This window comes from Zalophus californianus, chromosome 1 (assembly GCF_009762305.2).
Source record: "Zalophus californianus isolate mZalCal1 chromosome 1, mZalCal1.pri.v2, whole genome shotgun sequence".
In the NCBI taxonomy this organism is placed as follows: Eukaryota; Metazoa; Chordata; class Mammalia; order Carnivora; family Otariidae; genus Zalophus; species Zalophus californianus.
In genome coordinates, this window is record NC_045595.1 from 113,971,435 (window position 1) to 113,991,024 (window position 19,590).

General features: G+C 36.6%; 2 protein-coding genes across 3 annotated transcripts in view; one reads left to right on the forward strand and one right to left on the reverse strand.

Annotated features, from left to right (window-relative positions):
- C1H3orf80 (chromosome 1 C3orf80 homolog) overlaps window positions 1-17,482 on the forward strand; it is a 53,851-nt gene extending 36,369 nt beyond the window's left edge. The window contains exon 2 of the mRNA XM_027587654.2: window positions 17,270-17,482. The gene's annotated coding sequence lies outside the window, so the exon portion shown is untranslated. The remainder of the gene's footprint in view (window positions 1-17,269) is intronic.
- Window positions 1-19,590, reverse strand: part of IFT80 (intraflagellar transport 80) — a 123,335-nt gene that overhangs the window by 13,282 nt on the left and 90,463 nt on the right. The window contains exons 12-16 of one of the 2 annotated variants that reach the window (XM_027587646.1): window positions 18,919-19,082; window positions 5,495-5,559; window positions 2,792-2,927; window positions 2,222-2,369; window positions 1,227-1,347 (exon numbers count right to left, since the gene is read on the reverse strand). In XM_027587646.1, the coding sequence (XP_027443447.1) occupies window positions 1,227-1,347; window positions 2,222-2,369; window positions 2,792-2,927; window positions 5,495-5,559; window positions 18,919-19,082 (634 nt within the window). Of the gene's footprint in view, window positions 1-1,175; window positions 1,348-2,221; window positions 2,370-2,791; window positions 2,928-5,494; window positions 5,560-18,918; window positions 19,083-19,590 lie in introns of both variants that reach the window. The other variant, XM_027587645.1, reaches the window with a different exon arrangement.

The following is a 19,590-nucleotide window of genomic DNA, read 5'->3' on the forward strand; positions in this document are numbered from 1 at the left end:
GTGAAATAGGAGAACAATTATTTCAACTACGAGCAGAACTGCCTTAAAATAAGCAGTGATTTAAAATACATTAAAGCTGGGGCGCCTGGGTGGCTCAGATGGTTAAGCGTCTGCCTTCGGCTCAGGTCATTATCCCAGGGTCCTGGGATCGAGCCCCACATCGAGCCCCGCATCGAGCCCCGCATCGAGCCCCGCATCGGGCTCCCTGCTCGGCAGGAAGCCTGCTTCTCCCTCTCCCACGCCCCCTGCTTGTGTTCCTGCTCTTGCTATCTCTCTGTCAAATAAATAAATAAAATCTTAAAAAAAATAAATAAAATAAAATACATTAAAGTTACATTTTAATGAAAAAATTAAACATTGCTGAGCATGGCACTGAAAAAACTACCAATTTAATTAAGTAATGATGTGGAAATTTCATGTGACTACTTTGTTGAAATATATTAATAACAAATAAACTTTTTTGAATAAAATTTCTTGCAAATTTTCATTTCTAATTATCAAAGATTCATTTTTGAACTTCTGACATACTTTTAAGATAATTAAAGGTTATAAACCCTCCAGGCTTTTTGATGCGGTCAAAGAATGTAACTTACAAGGAACCAGAGAAATAGTGAGGTTCTCAGACAATGCTATTATCACAGATTGCCATCAACAACTCATTGTAAGGGAAAGTATTTAAAAGTCATTTCAAAAGTGTATTCTAAGGGCTGCTAAGCCATGTAAAATTAAAAATTTCTGCGGTCAAATATGCCTGGAAAAAACTGGATTCAACCAAGCTGGGAAATGCTGATCTAAAGTAGAGGTTCTTAACCTTAGGTGTACAAACCATCTGAGGAATTTAAAAAATATGCCTTGGATTCATCCCAGATTGAAGAAATTAGAATCTCTGTGGGGGTAAAACTTGGGAATCTGACTTTTTAGAAAAAGTTCCAGAGAAGATTTTATATGTGCCAGTATAGAGAAACTACTCATTTAAATTATAGCTTCTTCAAAAATAAATCACACAGCAATATCTATCCCCTTGTATTTGCTTATGTCTTCACTTATTAAAAAGAGACATGATCTCATTTGCAATTTTTCCAGCCCTTAGCTGTTACCATTTCTCATCTTGCACAAAGATACGTGTAAACTAATACACAGTATATACACAATTAGGGATCTACAACATAAAGTACCTTAACAAAGCGACAAAGTCTTACAGCATCTTCCCATTTTGAACTGCTTACATATTCATGGAGAATAGCAGGATATGGTGATATGCTGATGTGAACCAGTGAGCCATCAGCTCTTCTTATAGTTACTTGATTTCCAACAAAACTCACAATATGGGGATTTTTACTAAATTCACTGTTGGAAAAAAGCAAAGTATAATTTATGTTCTCAGCAAAATCTTTCATATATACTAAATTTGGGGAGTTGACCCTTGACACAGATATAAAGTCTCCAAATCTCCAAAATTCACCCCCAAAAAAGTTAACTCCAGGGAGAATGTATATATTTAAATAAACATCCGAATCCAACTTGCCATACACTTGGAGCAAAATATAAAAGTTTACTGTGGCAAAAATTATTACATATTTGAGAGCTATGCCTAAAAGCATTTGAAATAAACTTTTTTCCCCCTAAGTCTTAGGTAAATTACACAAATGATTTAAAAATTCAGCGTTCATGTTTGAAAGTTTAAACCAATAAAAAATTAAGAGATTCCAAGATTATTTTCTCATAATAAAAAGAGGTGAACTTTAAGAGATTAACTTCATTAGTTTAAATAATTTTAAAATGATGCCTCTCTGGTTTCGCTAAAGTTACGAACTAAATATTAAAATGAACTCAAAATAGATTTGAAAGTTAAGGTTTGGAGCTAAGAAGCTTTGCATTCTTATTTTGTCAAGAGTGAGAGATCTTGTTATTTCTTAGAGAATTTAGAAATATATGTGTATTTTCTGAAGCCTGTAAAATTTAAAAAAACTCTTCAGTAACCTCATATATCTTTTCTATCTTTAATATTAATTTAAAAATTCAATTCTAGAGACACATACAGTCCTGTATGATAATAATTAATAAGTTATAATAATCTGAGAAAGAATAAGGTTGACACATACTGCATATCAATGAAAAATCTTTAAAATGTCCATATTAAAATCACTAAACCACATTGAAAAAAACTACCTGAGTTACACAGGTATTTATCACAATAAACAATTCCAGCAGTAAATGTTACCTTGCATCCCTTTCATATAATGTTTTAGGCAAAATGTCTCTGTCCACATAAACCGTATTGGGGTAATACCACACTGTAAATCGAGTATCTTGAAGTCCACAAAGGATATTACATGTATCACTCCATGCCAAAGTATGCACCATTGTTCCTTATTTTAAAAAGAATGTTAATGTACTATTAGTTCCACTATAATAAGTATTAAAAATACTTTAAAAATCAACTAACATACAAGACCCCTTCTAATTTCTGGTAGGTATGACTCTATTTTCCGATTGTATAATAGTGAAAATGTGCAAAAACTCATTTAAAAAATGTATGGAAATATTTGAGTATTTTACCTAGAACCATTATGTTGTAATTTGTAAGTCTTTCTTTCAATGCTAATGTAGCTGTAGCAGCTAAAAACTTGCTATTTAAGTGGTGTTAAGTAGTTAAGAAAGGTTATAAGACCAAAGCATTATTCACAGATTAATTCAAGTAATTATGCTATTTACTATTCAAGTAATATGACAGAGTAGATCTAAGAAAATTCAAAGTAATCAAATTTTAAATGTATTATAATTATTTTACCAAGTTTGATAATTTGTTCTTCCTTCCCAAATCGTTTCACTGAAGTGATATAGAGATCTCTATTTTTATCAATGAAGGCAATTTTTCTATCATTGGTAAGTCCCTTTTGATCCAGAGCAATTTCCAAAATTTCATTCTAAAATTTAGAAAAAGGAAAATACTGGATTAGTTTTAGTGCTTGACATCAGATCACTTAAATTATTTAATTACAAGAACATTTGTTTATTTAAAGATCAATTAAATATCACTCCCTACTTGGAATGATAAAATGTCCCTGTTAAGTAATTTTAAAATACTGATATAATTCGAAAGCTAAAGCAGTTACTTTTTTTTTTAATTTACAAGGGAAAGATGCCCCTTAAAACACTATAAATAATGTATAGTTTTTTGAAACTCTGTAAGCTGGGAAACATTTCTTTTTCTTTTTAAGATTTATTTATTTATTTGAGAGAAAGAGTGTGCACCAGTGGGGGAAGAGGGAAAGGGAGAGAATCATCAGACAGACTCCCCGTTGAGCTTGGAGCTCAACTTGGTTCAATGCAGGGGGGGTGGGGGGGTGGGGGGGGTGGAGACACACTCGATCCCATGACCATGAGATCATGACCTGAGCCAAAACCGAGTCAGATGCTCAGCTCAACCAACTGAGCTACCCAGGTGCCCCAAGCTAAGAAACATTTCTATCTGTCCTCCTGTTCTACCTTTAGTAGACAGAGTGAAAGGGTGAGGCAAGTCTGAATATCACAAGAGAGGTCTACTTTAATTAATATGTTCCATAACAAAATTTACTCTAAGTAGAAAGTCTATGTTTATAGATTTGTAAGAGTTGATTTATGAAAATATCTTATGTTTTTAGGGTTTTAAATTTTATACGTTCTTTCACATTCATTTACTGTGAAACAGGAAACTACCTTGTATTGTAGATACAAGGTACTATACCATACAAGGTACAAGATACTTTACCTCGTAAAGTAAGTATTCCTATACTTACTTTATAGATGAGAAGACTGAGATGCATATCCATTAAGTGATTTTGCTCAGAAAAACTGGTAACGAGTATATCTAGAATTTAAAATCCAGATTTCTGACTTTAAGATTAGAGTTCTGTCCATATAACGAAGTATTTCTGGCATACTGCGTTAATCTTACACTACTATACTAGCTAGTGAAATGAGTTTCCTTATAACTTCAAAATGGTTCAGTGTGGATTCATTTCAACTCAATCCAAGAGGGATTTATTTACTTGCTAGGACTTTTTTCTTTCTTTTTAGACTTGCTAGGGTTTGTTTTATCTTTTGAAGGTGTTACAATAGTACCTTAAATGTCCATCATTTGGGCACAGGTTAAATAAATTCTGATACACACAAAAATGTTATACTGTATGGTAGGGGGGAAAGGATTGGGAAAGCACTTTATGTACTGATATAGAAAGATCTCCAGGAATAGTTTATGTGAGAAAAGCAACGTACAGAGTTGTATGTTACATTTTTATAAAAGAAGGGGAAAAGAACATATATCAGTTTTGTTTATATATATGCACTAAAAAATCTCTGGAAGGAAAAAGGAGTTTAATAATGGTTGTTACTTATTTGGTAGAACAGAATTACACTGATAAGAAACAGGTGTAGTAGGGAGACTTTTTCCCTGTATATCCTTTTTTATGCTTTTTCATTTCTGAACTTTATGAATATATTGTTATTCAAAATCAAACTAATAATTACAAAAAGAAGAAAATATAGAGTATGCTTTACTAGTGGCACTGAACGAGAGTTAAAAATATATCTAGACCTGCGCGCCTGGGTGACTCAGTTGGTTGAACGACTGCCTTCGGCTCAGGTCATGATCCTGGAGTCCCGGGATCGAGTCCCACATCGGGCTCCCTGCTCAGCGGGGAGTCTGCTTCTCCCTCTGACCCTCTTCCCTCTCGTGCTTTCTATCTCTCATTCTCTCTCTCTCTGAAATAAATAAAAAAAAATATATATATATATCTCTAGACCTGAAGATATCTCTTATTAGAATAAATAAAATGTGCTCCTTTGTTTATTTCAATGTTAAAAATCAGAAACCAGTAAGCATCTTCAAGATCTTTTTATACTTCTATAGAATTTTTTTTTTCAGTTTAACTACAGTGTTAAAACCTGAAGAAAATGCTGGCTAAGGACAGGTCAATGGGAAAACTGCAAGATGTTTAGAAATATAAAACATTTTTATTTACTGATAGATGCTACAAGTTTAATCAAGATAGAACATTTTATTGAAAAGCAGTAAACAGCCTGGATAAAGACATATAAGTCAGATTCTTTTATCCAATTAATTTGTATATATAGCTTTCCATTACAGAGTTTACTAGTGCTTAGTCCTTCTGACATTTTTAGGCAAAATATGTAGAATGCACACTGGGTTTAAATATAAAACTAATTTCTAGGGGTGCCTGGCTGGCTCATTCGGAAGAGCATGCAACTCTTGATCTTGGGGTCATGAGTTCAAGCCTCATGCTGGGTTATAGAGATTACTTAAAATGAATTAAATAAATTAAAACTTAAAAAAGTAAAATAAAAATAAAGTGGAGAATTGAGGCAATTATTGCAGATAACCCTTAAAAAAACTAAACTAATTTCTATGTTTTTTGCCTTAAAATGAAAACATTAATTTTAAAAAGGAAGTAAGTAGTGGCTATTTACATTAGAAGTAGCTAACGTCCATTACCTTATGAGAAAGAAGCTTCCCATCGCCTAATGGTTTTCCAGTTGATGCCTCAAAAAGGAAGATTACTTGAAAAAAAGTAAAGCATTAGTTAATTTATTATATTAGAATTTTTATTGGTAAACTTCAATGGATTATCTTATCCTGATGAGAATTTATTAAACCCTTTGGCCCACAGAGTATCTACCAGCATAGAAGAACAGCATCAAATTTCTACTTATTAATGGGGTCATTTTCTTAGAAAACAGTGGAAATGAATACTTCTTCCTAAAACATATTCCCTAATTAGAATAGTTATTAGATATTAGATATTATGTTGATCCATAAGATCTACAATGGCAAGTCCAAATCTAGATGTAATTTGTAATTTTCAGAACTCTGATTTGGATGAATATAACATCAGACAATCATATTTCACAAAAGAAAAATATGTGTCAAGTGTCTACTATAATACAGGCATTGTGTTATGTTATGTACTGTTTAGTTCCCTGGGGTCAGTACACAGTTCCCTGTGGTATAATTAGTAATTTGTCTGGTTTTTGTCCTGGGTTCCTGGCAGGGACCTTCAACAACCCTTGGAATTTCCTGAGTGATTAGGAGTGCCTTAATTATACTAGAGGGGAGACTCTTGGTGGGCCCCTAGATAGCTTCAGAATGGGGGATGGTCATCAGAAAGCCCAAGCATATTCAGTTCCCTGACCTCTGGGGATATGGAGGTTAGGGGGCTGGAAATTGAGTTCAATCATGTGGCCAATAATTTAATTAATCATGCCCATGTAATAAAACTCCTATAAAAACTCAGTGTTGCTTCCTCATTGGTGAACCTACTGATATAATGAGAGGGTGAAGTGCCCTGGTTTCATGAGAGGGAGCAGAAGTTCTGTGCTCCTTCCCAGGCCTCACCCTATGTGTATCCTTTATAATAAAACTGTAATTCTAAGTATAGCACCTTCCTGAGATCTGTGAGTCATTCTAGCAAATTATCCAGCTTGAGGGGGCCACAGGAGTCCCTATATTTGTAGCCAGGCAGCCAGCAAAATGGGTTGGCCTGGGGGCTCCCTGAGACCTGTGGCTAGTGTCTGAAGTGAGGGCAGTCTTGAGGAGAACTTTGCCTTTAAGCCCCGAGGTCTGTGCTAACTACAGGTTGTTAGTATTATAAACTGATTGCAATACACCAGTTAAGGTAAAAATGGAATAGTTGGTGTCAGGAAGGGTGAGATTCATTGAACCAACCCTAACTCACTGAAACATGTGGTTTGGGAAGAGAAAGGATGAAAGAACAGGGGATGAGGAACCTCTGACTCTTAGAGGCAACAGGATCACCCACGGTATGAAACAGCTAAGCTGCAATCAGCTGTGAGAGGTAAAAGCTACCTATGGAATTTTGAGATGATGGATCCATCTCCTGGGAAGTTGACTCACTAGATGCATAAGAAAATGCAAAATAATAAGAAAAACAGAAAATATACAATCCCGTGGTTATTATAATCTGTAATAGGTAAAATGAAAGCAAGAGATGGGCCAAATACAGATTCTGGACAGTCTCAATTACAGCCTCTAGTCCCAAGGCTCTCACTGAAAGAATACGTTGGAGAAGATCCTGATTCTGGTTAGCCTGAGGTATAGCGACTACCCTCAGAGCCATTTCCCAAGGAAAAAGTTATGCTAAAACAAATCATGAAAAAGGCAAAAATAATTAGAGCTAGACAGAGAGGAGCATCGAGGCCCTCATCCCAACAAGGTGAAAATCTAAGAAATGGGATGAATAAAGCAAATGTTGATGGGGTAAAAAAAATAGAGGTTGGATGAACCAATGAGAATTCCTGCTGGTCCCCCAACATTAAAGGTCTTTAAACAAATCTGCTTTAATCATCCTAGTTTGGAGGAATTTGGAAAGCCAAATGGCAAAATACCAAAAAGAAACCTCACCTCCAACTGCCTGGGGCTATGGTCCCTCAATTTAATCAAGATATGGATTGATGAAAGGGCCAGAGTTTCTTGGCTCAACACTCTGCTGGGGACTTGAAGAAGCTTCATATGAAGCAGTTGTGACTCTTTTACCTGAATGTATTATAGGGATGGATATTGTGCCTAGCTGGGAATGCTTCCCCTATCAAGTATTGTAAAACAAAAGGCATGAAAAATCCACCCCTCCAACAATATTAACTGGACATACAAAATGGGAACCAATGAGACTGCCTGAACATATAGGTCTGTACCATCAAATGGTACAGAACAGAAGCTGGAGTGCTAATAAAGATACACTCTCTATATAGCAGTCTTGTGTGGCATGTAGACTGGGGCTTATGACAAAAGTCTGTGAGCACCTCCCAGTGACAGCTACTAGAACTCTGGACAAAACAATTTCCATTTGGAGAAGCAATTACTAGCTTGCTATCAGACATTAGCTGAAACTGCCTCTGACTGAAAAACATGAAGTAAGGATGTCTTGGGTGATGTCAGAGAAATGCTCTAAGGAGGAGGGCAGTGCCAAGAAGAGTTCTGTAATAGAACAGAAATGGTTTGTGCAGGAACACACCACCAGGGCAACACACGGAGTTACACAGCATATTCATGAGCAGGTAGACTGTCTTCCCCAGGAATGACTCTGGAACCCTGTGAGGAGCTGCAGGATTCTAGCATCATTTGGACAGTGCCTGTAAACAGCTCCCAACAGACCAACAAACAGCTGCTTGGCTTATGGATGGCAGTTTCAACATGAACGCACGACACTGGGTTTGGAAGGCCACCACTCTGATTGAAAAAGGGAAAAAATTGGCTCGGTGAGCTGCACTGCATGCTGTTTACCCTTCTGTCTGGATCTTGACCTACTCATAGGCAGTGGCCAATGGGCCATATGGTCAGGCAGAAGGGGAGTGGAAGATTGGCCTATTAAAAGGGTGCCCTTCTGGGGCACGGCCCTATGGAAATCACTATGGGAATCTGAAGGGTGCATTCAAGTAGGCCATGTCAATGCCCATCAGAACCCCCTTCCAGCATCAGAAGATGATTGGAATTGACAAGCAGATACCCAGCTGTGCTCACTTGAGGTAGCCACTGGGTTAATGAAGTGAGTGGACTGAAACAATGCAGAGAGGGGTTGAATCTAGACATATTCTTTTTGCACCCGCAGAGGCACAAAATGCCAACAGGAACTGTTCTGTCTGCCAGCAAGAGAGATTTAGAGACTGCAGATGGGTATGGGGAAGATGCTCTGGGGGAGAGTCCTTGTACATAGCTGGCAAGTCTGACTGATGCCTGTAGGCCTGGGGGCTACAAGTGGGTCCTGACAGAAATAGACACTGACTCTGGGTTGAGCTTTTCTTACCCGGTGGTAGACGCAAAGGCTCAGAGAACTACCAAGGAACCGGAGCAGAAGGTGTTACACTGATTTGGACCACTGATTCACATTTCTTCAGACCAAGGAACACACTCTACAGCCTATCATGTCCAACAATGGCAGAGAGATCCTTTTTGAGAGTAATAGTTTGGTAAAGAATTAGAATGGGTAATGAAAACAATGGTCATTTAAAATGAGGAGAAAGGGAATATAGGCATGAAGAACTTGCTTACAAGCCTTCATGAGTGTGTACTGACACTCAACATGAAGGGAGAAAAGGGTGTGTCCACAGTAGGTAAATTCCTCTGCAATTTCCGTGGAAATAGGGAATAGGGGGTGAGGAAGACTAGTTATGGCTGTGTACTTATTCCCACAATGGGAGAATGCTTATATGATGGCTATACTTTTTCCTTTCTTTCCCATATCACCTCAACTTTCTTCTTCTTACTACATACAGGGTCTCAGGACCAAGGTTACAACTACAATTATTAGAAGCAGAGATGATTCCTAGACAAGAAACTATACTTTTAACTTTTAGGTCAGAATTTCTAAGGACCTGATGGAGTGGGTTGTGCTTCCATTCCAGCTGGCAAATATGGGGTTAAATGTGAATGCAGCTATAGTGCCTAGTGGTAGAGACAGCCCACTAGTTCTTTAGAAATGGAGAAAAGGAGAAATAATATCTGAGGATAAAAGAATGACTAAATGGGTATGCAATGGGGGAAATCCAATATTACATTAATGCTTCAAAGGAGTCTCCAAGCAAAAGCTGATATTGTTTTTCAAGTATAATTAGCATACAGTGTTATATTTAGTTTCAAATAAATAAATAAAAAGTTAAAACACCTTTAGCCAGACTCATAAAAAAAGAGAGAGAGAGAGAGAGAGAGAGAGACAGAGGACTCAAATAAATCAGAAATGAAAGGAAAAATAACAAGTGACACTACAGAAATACAAAGGATTATTAAAGAAAATAAGAAAAATTATATGTCAAAAATTGGACAACCTAGAAGAAATGGATCCTTAGCTCAAGTACACCAGATGCCTAAAAAGGTGAAGCCAAGGGGCACCTGGATAGCGCAGCTGGTTAAGCGTCTGACTCTTCATTTTGGCTCAGGTCCTGATCTCATGAATCATGAGTTGGAGCCCTGCTTTGGTCTCTGCACTCAGTGTGGAGTCTGCTTAGGATTCTCTCTCCCTCTCCTTCTGCCCCTCCCACTTGTGCTCTCTCTCTCTCTAAAAAAATAAATCTTTAAAAATTAAAGATAGTAAATAAAATAAAAGATAAAAAGGTGAAGCCGGGGCACCTGAGTGGCTCAGATGGTTAAGCATCTGCCTTCGGCTCAGGTCATGATCTCAGGGTCCTGGGATTGAGTCCCACATTGCTTCTCCCTCTGCCTGCCACTCCCCGTGCTTGTACTCTCCCTCTCTCTCTCTCTCTCTCTCTGGCAAATAAATAAATAAAATCTTTAAAAAAAAAAAAGGTGAAGCCAACAAGAGACTCACTTCAGACCTAAAGACACATGCAGATTGAAAGAGAAGGGATGGAAAAACATTTACAATGAAAAAGGAAGCGAAAAGAAAGCTGAGGTAGGGGCAACACTTATTATCAAACAAAATAGACTTTTTTAAAAAAGACTAACAAGAGACAAAGAGGATACTACATAATGATAAAGGGAACAACCCAACAAGAAGATGTAACAATTGTAAATATTAAACAAAATTTTAAATATTTATGCACCCAACATGGGAGCACCTGAATACATAAAGCAACTATTAACAGACACAAAGGAAGAAATCGATGGTAATACAGTAATAGTGGGGGACTTCAACACCCCACTTACATTAATGGATAGATCATCCAGATAGAAAATCAACAAGGTAACAGTAGCTTTGAATGACATATTGAACCAGATGAATCTAACTGATATATTCAGAAGATTCCATCCAAAACTAGCAGAATCCACATTCTTTTCAAGTATACATGAACATTCTCCAGAATAGATCATATGTTAAGCCACAAAACAAGTCTTAACAAATTAAAGTGAAATGAAATCATATCATGCATCTTTTCTAATCACAATGGTATAAAACTAGAAATTAATCAGAAGAAAAAAATCAGGAAAGAGCACAAATACATGGAGGTTAAATAGCATGCTACTAAACAATGAATGGGTCAACCAAGAAGTCGAAGAGAAAATAAAAAAGTACATAGAGACAAATGAAAATACAATGGTTAAAATCTTTGGGATGCAACAAAAGCTGTTCTAATGGGGAAGATTATAACAATATAGGCCTACCTCAAGAAGCAAGAAAAATCTCAAACAACCTAACATTACACGGAAAGGAGCTAGAAAAAGAAAAACAAGCAAAGCCCAAAGCCTGTAGAAGGAAAGAAATAATAAAGACTAGAGTACAAATATATGAAATAGAGACTAAAAAAAAAAAATAGAACAGATCAATGAAACCAGGAGCTGGTTCTTTGAAAAGGTCAACAAAATTGGTAAACCTTTAGCCAGACTCATAAAAAAAAAAAAAAAAAAAAGACAGACAGAAAGAGAGAGACAGAGAGGATTCAAATAAATCAGAAATGAAAGGAGAAATAACAAGTGACACCACAGAAATACGGACTATTAAAGAAAATAAGAAAAACTATATGTCAAAAATTGAACAACCTAGAAGAAATGGATCAATTCCTAGAAACATATAACCTTCCAAAACTAAAGCAGGAAGAAATAGAAAACTTGAACAAATTGATTAATAGCCATGAAATTGAATCAGTAATCAAAAAACTCCCCCAAACGAAAAGTCCAGGACCAGATGGCTTCACAGGTAAATTCTACCAAACATTTAAGGGTTATTATTACCTATTCTTCTCAAACTATTCCAAAAAAATAGAAGAGGAAGAAAAGATTCCAAATTCACTCAGTGAGGCCAGCATTATCCTGATACCAAAAACAGATAAAGACACTACCAAAAAAGAGAACTATAGGCCAATATCTCTGATGAACATAGATGCAAAATTCCTCAACAAAATATTAGCAAACTGAATCCAACAATACGTTAAAAAAATAATTCCCCACAATCAAGTGGGATGTATTCCAGGGATGTAAGGGTGGCTCAGTATTTGCCAGTCAATCAATATGATAAACCACATAACAAGAAAGAGAATAAAAACCATATGATCATTTCAATAGATGCAGAAAAAGCATTTGACAAACTACAACATCCATATAAACTCTCAATAAAGTAGGTTTAGAGGGAACATAAATCAACATAATAAAGGCCACATAGGAAAAAACCATGGCTAACATTATTTCTTTATTTTAGATAGAGAGCATGTGTGAGTGTGGAGGGGGCAGGGGGAGAGAGAGAATCTCAAGCAGACTCTGTGCTGAGCACGGAGCCCCACTTGGGGCTCGATCTCATGAACCTGAGATCATGATCTGAGCTGAAACCAAGAGTCAAACACTTAATCAAATGAGCCACCCAGGAGGCCCTTGACTCATTTGTGAATATGGTGTAAAACTGGCACTGTTGGTAAGATTGCAATACTAATATTGATGGTTAAATGTATTGGAAATATCTGAGTTAAAAGCCTCCTATCCCTAGTCCACACTGACTCCTCCAAATTTTAGGCATATTCATCATATAGGTACTATTTTTGGGAATGATCCTTTTGCTATAAGGGAACCATGGTCAAAGACCAGGAGTGGCCTGTGGTATAAGAAATAATTTCTTTGGTCTTTGTCCTGAGTTCCTGGACACAAAACCCTTGGAATTTCCCGAATGACGGAAGTGCCATTGTTACACTTAAAGAGATGACTCTTGGTGGGCCCCTTAGCTTCAGGGTAGGGGCTGGTCACCAGAAAGACTAAGCACATGATGAAGGGATAGGGATTTTCAGCTTTTCCCCCAACCCTGACCTCTGGGGATGGAGACTGAGTTCAGTTGCATGGTCATTGATTTTGTTAATCGTTCCTAATTAGTCATGTAATAAAACAAAAAAAGCCTCTGGACACCAAAGCTCACTGGAGCTTCCTGGCTGGGGAGCACATGGATGTGCTGGGAGCGTGACCACTTCAATCTCATGAGAAGAGAGCACAGAGGCTCCCAGGCATCACACTGTGTGGATCCTTTATAATACAACTGTAATCCCATATATAGAACTTTCCTGAGCTGAGATCATTCTAATAAATTATTGAACCTGAGAGGGTCATGGGAACCCCTGTATACGTAGCCAATGGGTCAGAAGTACAGGTAGTCTGGGGATCCACCAAGACTTGCAGCTGACATCTGAAGTCAAGGCAGTCTTTTGAAGGACTCTCACCTTAACATCAGAGTTAAACTGACACCTCACAGGGGGTAGAAATAGATTATCTACCAACAACTGAGAATTTCTATAAGTAATCAATATTATTTTACAAATTCAAATTCATGGCCTTACTATAGAATATTCAACTCAAAGTTCTACAGTACCAAATGTTTGGTTTCCCTCAAAATTTCTTTTTTTGTTGTTTTATTGATTTATTTTTAAGATTTTATTTATTTATTTTACAGAAGGAGAGAGAGAGAGAGAGAACAAGCAGGAGGAGCAGCAGAGGGAGAGGGAGAAGCAGGCTCCCCCCTGAGCAGGGAGCCCGATGCGGGACCCTACCCCATGACCTGAGCTGAAGGCAGATGCTTAACCGACTGAGCCACCCAGGTGCCCCTGTTTTGTTTGTTTGTTTTTAAAGTAGACTCTACACCCAACATGAACTCATGACCCTGAGGTAAGAGTCGAATGCTCTACCGACTGAACCAGCCAGGTGCCCCTCCCTCGGAACTTTGTATCCAGGGTTGGAGAGGTCTCTTAAAAAACCAGTATTTGTCAAAAACACTTGATTTGATAGCTGCCAGTCTGAAAATTTCCCTGAACTCCTGAGGGAAGGTTCCAGAACTATTCTCTCCATATCCCCAATAAGTCCCTTAATTTTTAGAGTTATGTAAGGAAAAGAATACATGCAAATAATATGCAGTCTGTAAAATAATTACTTTTTAACCATTATTTTAGCATTAATTCTAAATTATTTTTCTTTTTGAGAGCTGTTAACAATGATTTCTCTTGCTAACGGATAGCTGGGGGAAATAACTCCCTTATTGAAATGGAGCAGATATTTTGAAATTAAATGTTTTCCATAGATTATCAAGAGCTGGTTTTAAGACAGACAAAACATTTGTTTGGAAACCATGAAATACATATGAAATATTCCACGAGATAATATAAATTCAAAATTTTTGCTATATAAAAATGAAACCTTTGGTAACCTATAACAGCTCAATTTCCCTCCAATTTATCTTCTAAGCTACTTAGCCCTGGTCCTTACCTCACATGCTCTGATTTCAGGTGAATGGGTATCTAGTACTCCTACTACTCCACCTCTACACATTCTTGACCTATACACTGTCATTCTACGTGCCCAGCTTTCTCCAAGATATGACCCTCTCAACCATCCCCACCTTCTCCTGGACCTTCACTGCACCTTTTTGTCCAGTTCATTCTTAGTACTGCAAACATTTTGAAGTTGCCTTCATTCAAAAAAAAAAAAAAAATTCTTCCCCGCTGCAGTAATCTCTATTAATTCCTTGCCTCTCTTAATGCTAGACTTCCTCAAGCAATAGGCTTTCAACTTTTACAACTCCTCTCCACTGTTCAACCTATTACAATTCGCTGTTCAACCTCACTACATGAGGCAAAGAGTCCCGCATGGATCACCAATGACCCCCATGTTGCCCATTAAATGAGTATTTTCAGTCTTCAAGCGTCTACTTTTAGTCTTGACCTCCCAGCAGCATTGAGTGCTTCCGACCATCCTCTTTCTTGAAACTCTTATGCAGGCTCCATATAACAGTTTTCTCCTGATTCTCTCCTATTTTGGACCATCGCTCATTCTCTTTTGCTAAGTCCTCCTTATTTGTTTTAGGTTAACTTTTCACAGTACCTACTTTCCCTGATTTCATCTACTTTCATGACATCAAGCATTATCTAAATAATGATAATAATGATAATTCAAAGTTCTCTATCTCCAACCCCAGCTTTCTGTGATGTTCTGAGTACGCCAAGTTGTAAAAATTACAGGAGATTTGTATTGAGGCAGCCAAACCAAATGCTGCCTCTGCCCCCTTCTCTGTTTCACCAAAGGCTTCTTCTAGTCTCAAACATGGCAGTGGTATACATAGGGGGGCGCCTGGGTGGCTCAGTCAGTTAAGCGTCTGCCTTCGGTTTGAGTCAGGGTCTCAGTGTTCTGGGATCAAGCCCGGAGTCATCGGCTCCCTGCTCAGGCAGGAGTCTGCTTCTCCCTCTCCCTCTACACCTGCCCCCCACACCACTCATGCCCTCTGTCTGTCTCTCTCTCTGATATAAATAAAATCTTTTTTAAAAAATTATAAATAAATAAATAAATAAATAAAAAGATTGTTAGAGGATGAGCAGAAGATTGTTGGAGTGTTAGTTTTGGTGATTCTCTTTAAATAATTCCCAAATAACTCCAATCCAAGATTCATCCCAAATGGAGTAATTTTATATGACCAAACATGCACAAGGTTTACACAAGTAAATGGCACAAAAAGACAGTAGTGCCACAAGTAGTCAAAAAAATGAACAATTTATACAGATCCTAAGAATGCTAAAATATGTAGAACATGATATTTAAATCCCAGAGGATCACATTTCTAGTATATTGATTATTAGCTGTTAATAAATCTTAGGAATGTTAAGTTTGAGATCACTGGCTATATTCACAGAAGAAATAATGTTGTAACAATAAGTTATGCTTTAAAATTGCTCAGAAAAATGAAAAAGAACTACTGTAACAAAAGTTTTAATTAAGCAGGGCATATTTAAAAATTTTGGCTTCCATTAAAAAATGTTTTGGGCTTGGCTAAACCCAGTTTTTTTCATAGCTATACAAACTAATAACTTTTTTAAAAGATTTTATTTATTGGGGTGCCTGGGTGGCTCAGTTGTTAAGCATCTGCCTTTGGCTCAGGTCATGATCCCAGGGTCCTGGAATCGAGCCCCACATCGGGCTCCCTGCTCCGCGGGAAGCCTGCTTCTCTCTCTCCCACTCTCCCTGCTTGTGTTCCCTCTCTCACTGTGTCTCTCTCTGTCAAATAAATAAATAAAATCTTAAAAAAAAAAAGATTTTATTTATTTACTTATTTTGAGAGAGAGAGTATGTGAGAGTGGGGGGTGGGGCCTGGGCAGAAAGGCAGAGGGAGAGAGAGAGACTCTCAAGCAGACTTTGAGCTGAGCACGGAGCCTGAGGCAGGGCTTAATCTCACGACCCTGAGATCATGACCTGAGCCGAGATCAGGAGTCGGACGCTTAAGCAACTGAGCCACAGGTGCCCCCAAACTGGTAACTTTTTTTATAAATAAAAGTGTACCATCCTTTTGCTGATTGTACATATTAAGAGATGGAGGTATATGGATAGATTTGTCTACTTCTTTCTATAACTGCAAGTGGCCCTGAACTACAGGAGGCTGGATCTGTATTTTAGTGTTAGTATGTAGCAAAAACTGGAGCTGCAGGCCTGAAAGAGTTGCTTCTAAACATCACTGCTCTCTAACTTCTACTCTCCATATACCCAGACATTTGTTTCAGTCACCCACACTAATATCATTGCTTATCTGTGCAAGTGTTTGAGGAAAGGAAGTCAAAAGCACTAGTACCTCTACTATTTAATCTGTCACCTAAAGTGGTAGAATACTGTACTTGGTGCAAGAATCCTGCTTATAAAGGAGCTCCCAAATTAGGAAGGAACCAATGGTTTCATATGTGAATGGTCCCCCTTAAAGGAAAATTTCATAGGTTAATGATTCTAAGTACTTCAATTGTTTTCTACTGTTAGCATATACCTCTATTTAACCATCAGTGAATACTAGTTTCTTTTTAAAGAAACATAAGGAAAATATTTTCCTGCTCATTTTATGTCAGTTTACAATAATTTTATTTTGGTCTTTTTGATTTTCTGTTTATAGCAAAACAGAACTGCATGATTATCTTGTTCAACAATCAAAATTTACGTAAGAAAACAGGTAATTTACTGGCAGATAAACCTATATTTCTGAAAATGTTGATAATTCTTTCTAGCTCTAAAATTCTATGAATTATCAAAGAATTAAAAAATAATGAAATATGTTTCAGATGCGAATTAAACATAGAAAAATTCAGAATAAGGTATATTCAGTGGGAAACATATACTTTATTACAGCTTCTATCTGAAATATGTGGTGTTGAACAAGAGAAGTGCAGACAACTCATAATGATCACTGGGATTTTTAAATTTAAGTTTACTGAAGACAAAAATCTGACTTCCAAATTATTATTATCAACAATTACTCAGCCATCTTAACTGTGTCTGCTAACTACATACTATCTTATTTGTCTTTTTTAGACAGAAAGGAAGTCCTTCAAAAAACAAAACAATCACCAAATGTCCTCTGTCAGAGAAAGTCTAAGACATGAAGAGACAGAAGCTTTACTTAGGAGGATTATATTTCTACCAGTATGGGACATGATGTTATCTGAAAGTACTGAAAATTAAAAAGTGGGACAGTTTTCTAGCTCCTGAATTAGGTCTTTCACAGCGTGAACTAACAAAATTAACCATCAGGTCAGATTTTTTTTTTAGTAACATGTCACAGTGACAAACGTTTAGCTATATGTATCAATGGAGAAAAGCAATTATTTAATATTTTCCCACTAGGCTTTAGGGATAACTCACTCTCTCTCTTATCTCGTTGGTTGTACTTCCTCTCATCCATCTCTAAATATTGATGTGCTCAGTCTTTGCTTCTCTTCTCTGCCTATATTCACTTCCTAGGCGATTTCACTCAGTGCCATGGCAGCATCTGTACACCAGTGACTCCCAAATTTATATCTCTAGTCCCCAACTCTCTCCTGAGCCCTGGACTTGTCTATGCTATTGTTTACTCTCCATTCCTGCTTGAATGTGCAATAAGCGTTTAAACTTACCGTGACCAAAATAGAACCCCATATGTGGACTTCTTCTAATCTTCCTTCTTCTCCATCTTCCATCTTACTCATCCAGGATAAGAATGTAGGATACCATGTTTGCCTCCTCTCTCTCATGCCAACATCGTTACCATGGCCAAGTCTTTACATGATCTGGTTCCTGCTTATCTCTCTCTGTCCTCTCCTCCCACACTCTGCCTAGCTCATGTTGACTTAGTCCCATGGACTTCTGGCAGTTCCTTTTACAAGCCAGTCATTCCCACCTCAGAACCCTTGCCCGTGCTTGTCCTGTAGTCATTCCCCTGTTCCACCTCCAGTGTGCTCTATTCCCTCACCCTGCATTTTCTTCACAACACATATCATGAGCTGACTACTTATTGTATATTTGTATGTTTATTTGTGTGTCTTATTCATTGTTGTATCCTTATCTTCTAGAAAAATACTTGGTACATGGCAAGTACTCAGTAGTGGATAAGTGACACTGTGATATAGCAATGCCCCAATAAAATGGTGTCTCTGTACGATGGAATTCCAAAACATCTGACATACTTATATCAATTTATAAATATAATGTGGTCTTTATTTTTATACAAAAATTTTGAATTATTCATAACTTTCTAATTCATTAATTTAAAAATATATAAATATAAAAATATTTATAAAAATATAAGTATATATAAGTAAAATAAACAGAACAATGAAGTATTTACTGTTACCAGATGAAGAAAAAGGGAACAGTTTAAAAAAAATCACTAAATTTAAGAATTAACAAACATTTTTAGGACTCACAAATTTAAACTCAAACTCCCTACCAACAGCTACTAAATATATAAAGATTTATTCCTTATCAATAAGCTTTGATGTTGTGATAATATCTATCAATTGGGTATAATATGACAACTTTAGTATTCTAATTAATTCACTTAGGACAAATTAGGAAGCTCATAATTCTTTCATATAAAGTTAACATATTAATAGATGAGAAAATGAAACTTAATTTAAGGAAATTTTACACTGTTAACAAATTTCATGGAAATGTGACATGGAAAATTATAAAAATGCACTTACTTTTTTCATCAGCTTTGTCTTTTATTGCTATGGTATCATTACTCAGAGACACAGTCTGTGCATTCAGAATATCTGTTCTCATTCCAGGAAATTTTGGAGAAGAAATGAAGCGGCCTTCATAAGAATATAAATAGATACCCCCACCATCTACAAGAAGAAAATGTCTAAAAAAAAAAAAAAGAATAAAATACATTCTCAAATAGAAGCTTAGTATATTTTCATTTTTATATTAGAGAATAGTTTATTCTTTGGAAAAATCTAAATTTAATTTTTTTCCTTTGAAAATTTATGATATTGCAAAAAACAATTCAAACAATAAAGAGAAAGCAAAAGATCTCTTGCAATCCTATCTCTATAGAGATAATTTAGGGCAAAGTATAGATATATTATAATTTCATTTTATTAACTCATTCCTGAGAGACATTTATTTCAAATTATTCATTGCTTTAAAGAATGTCTAATATATACACATTTCTATATGTCTACCTTACTTATTTCCTTAGTATAATTTCTAGAAATGCAATAATTGGATCAGAGGGCATATACTTATAAAATTTTAATATAGGTTTTTAAACTGCCCTTTGAAAGGTTGTAATAGTTTACACTCATACTACTGCCATATTGGAGTGCCTGATTCCTTGATGCTGAACACAGTATTACTTTTTAAAATCT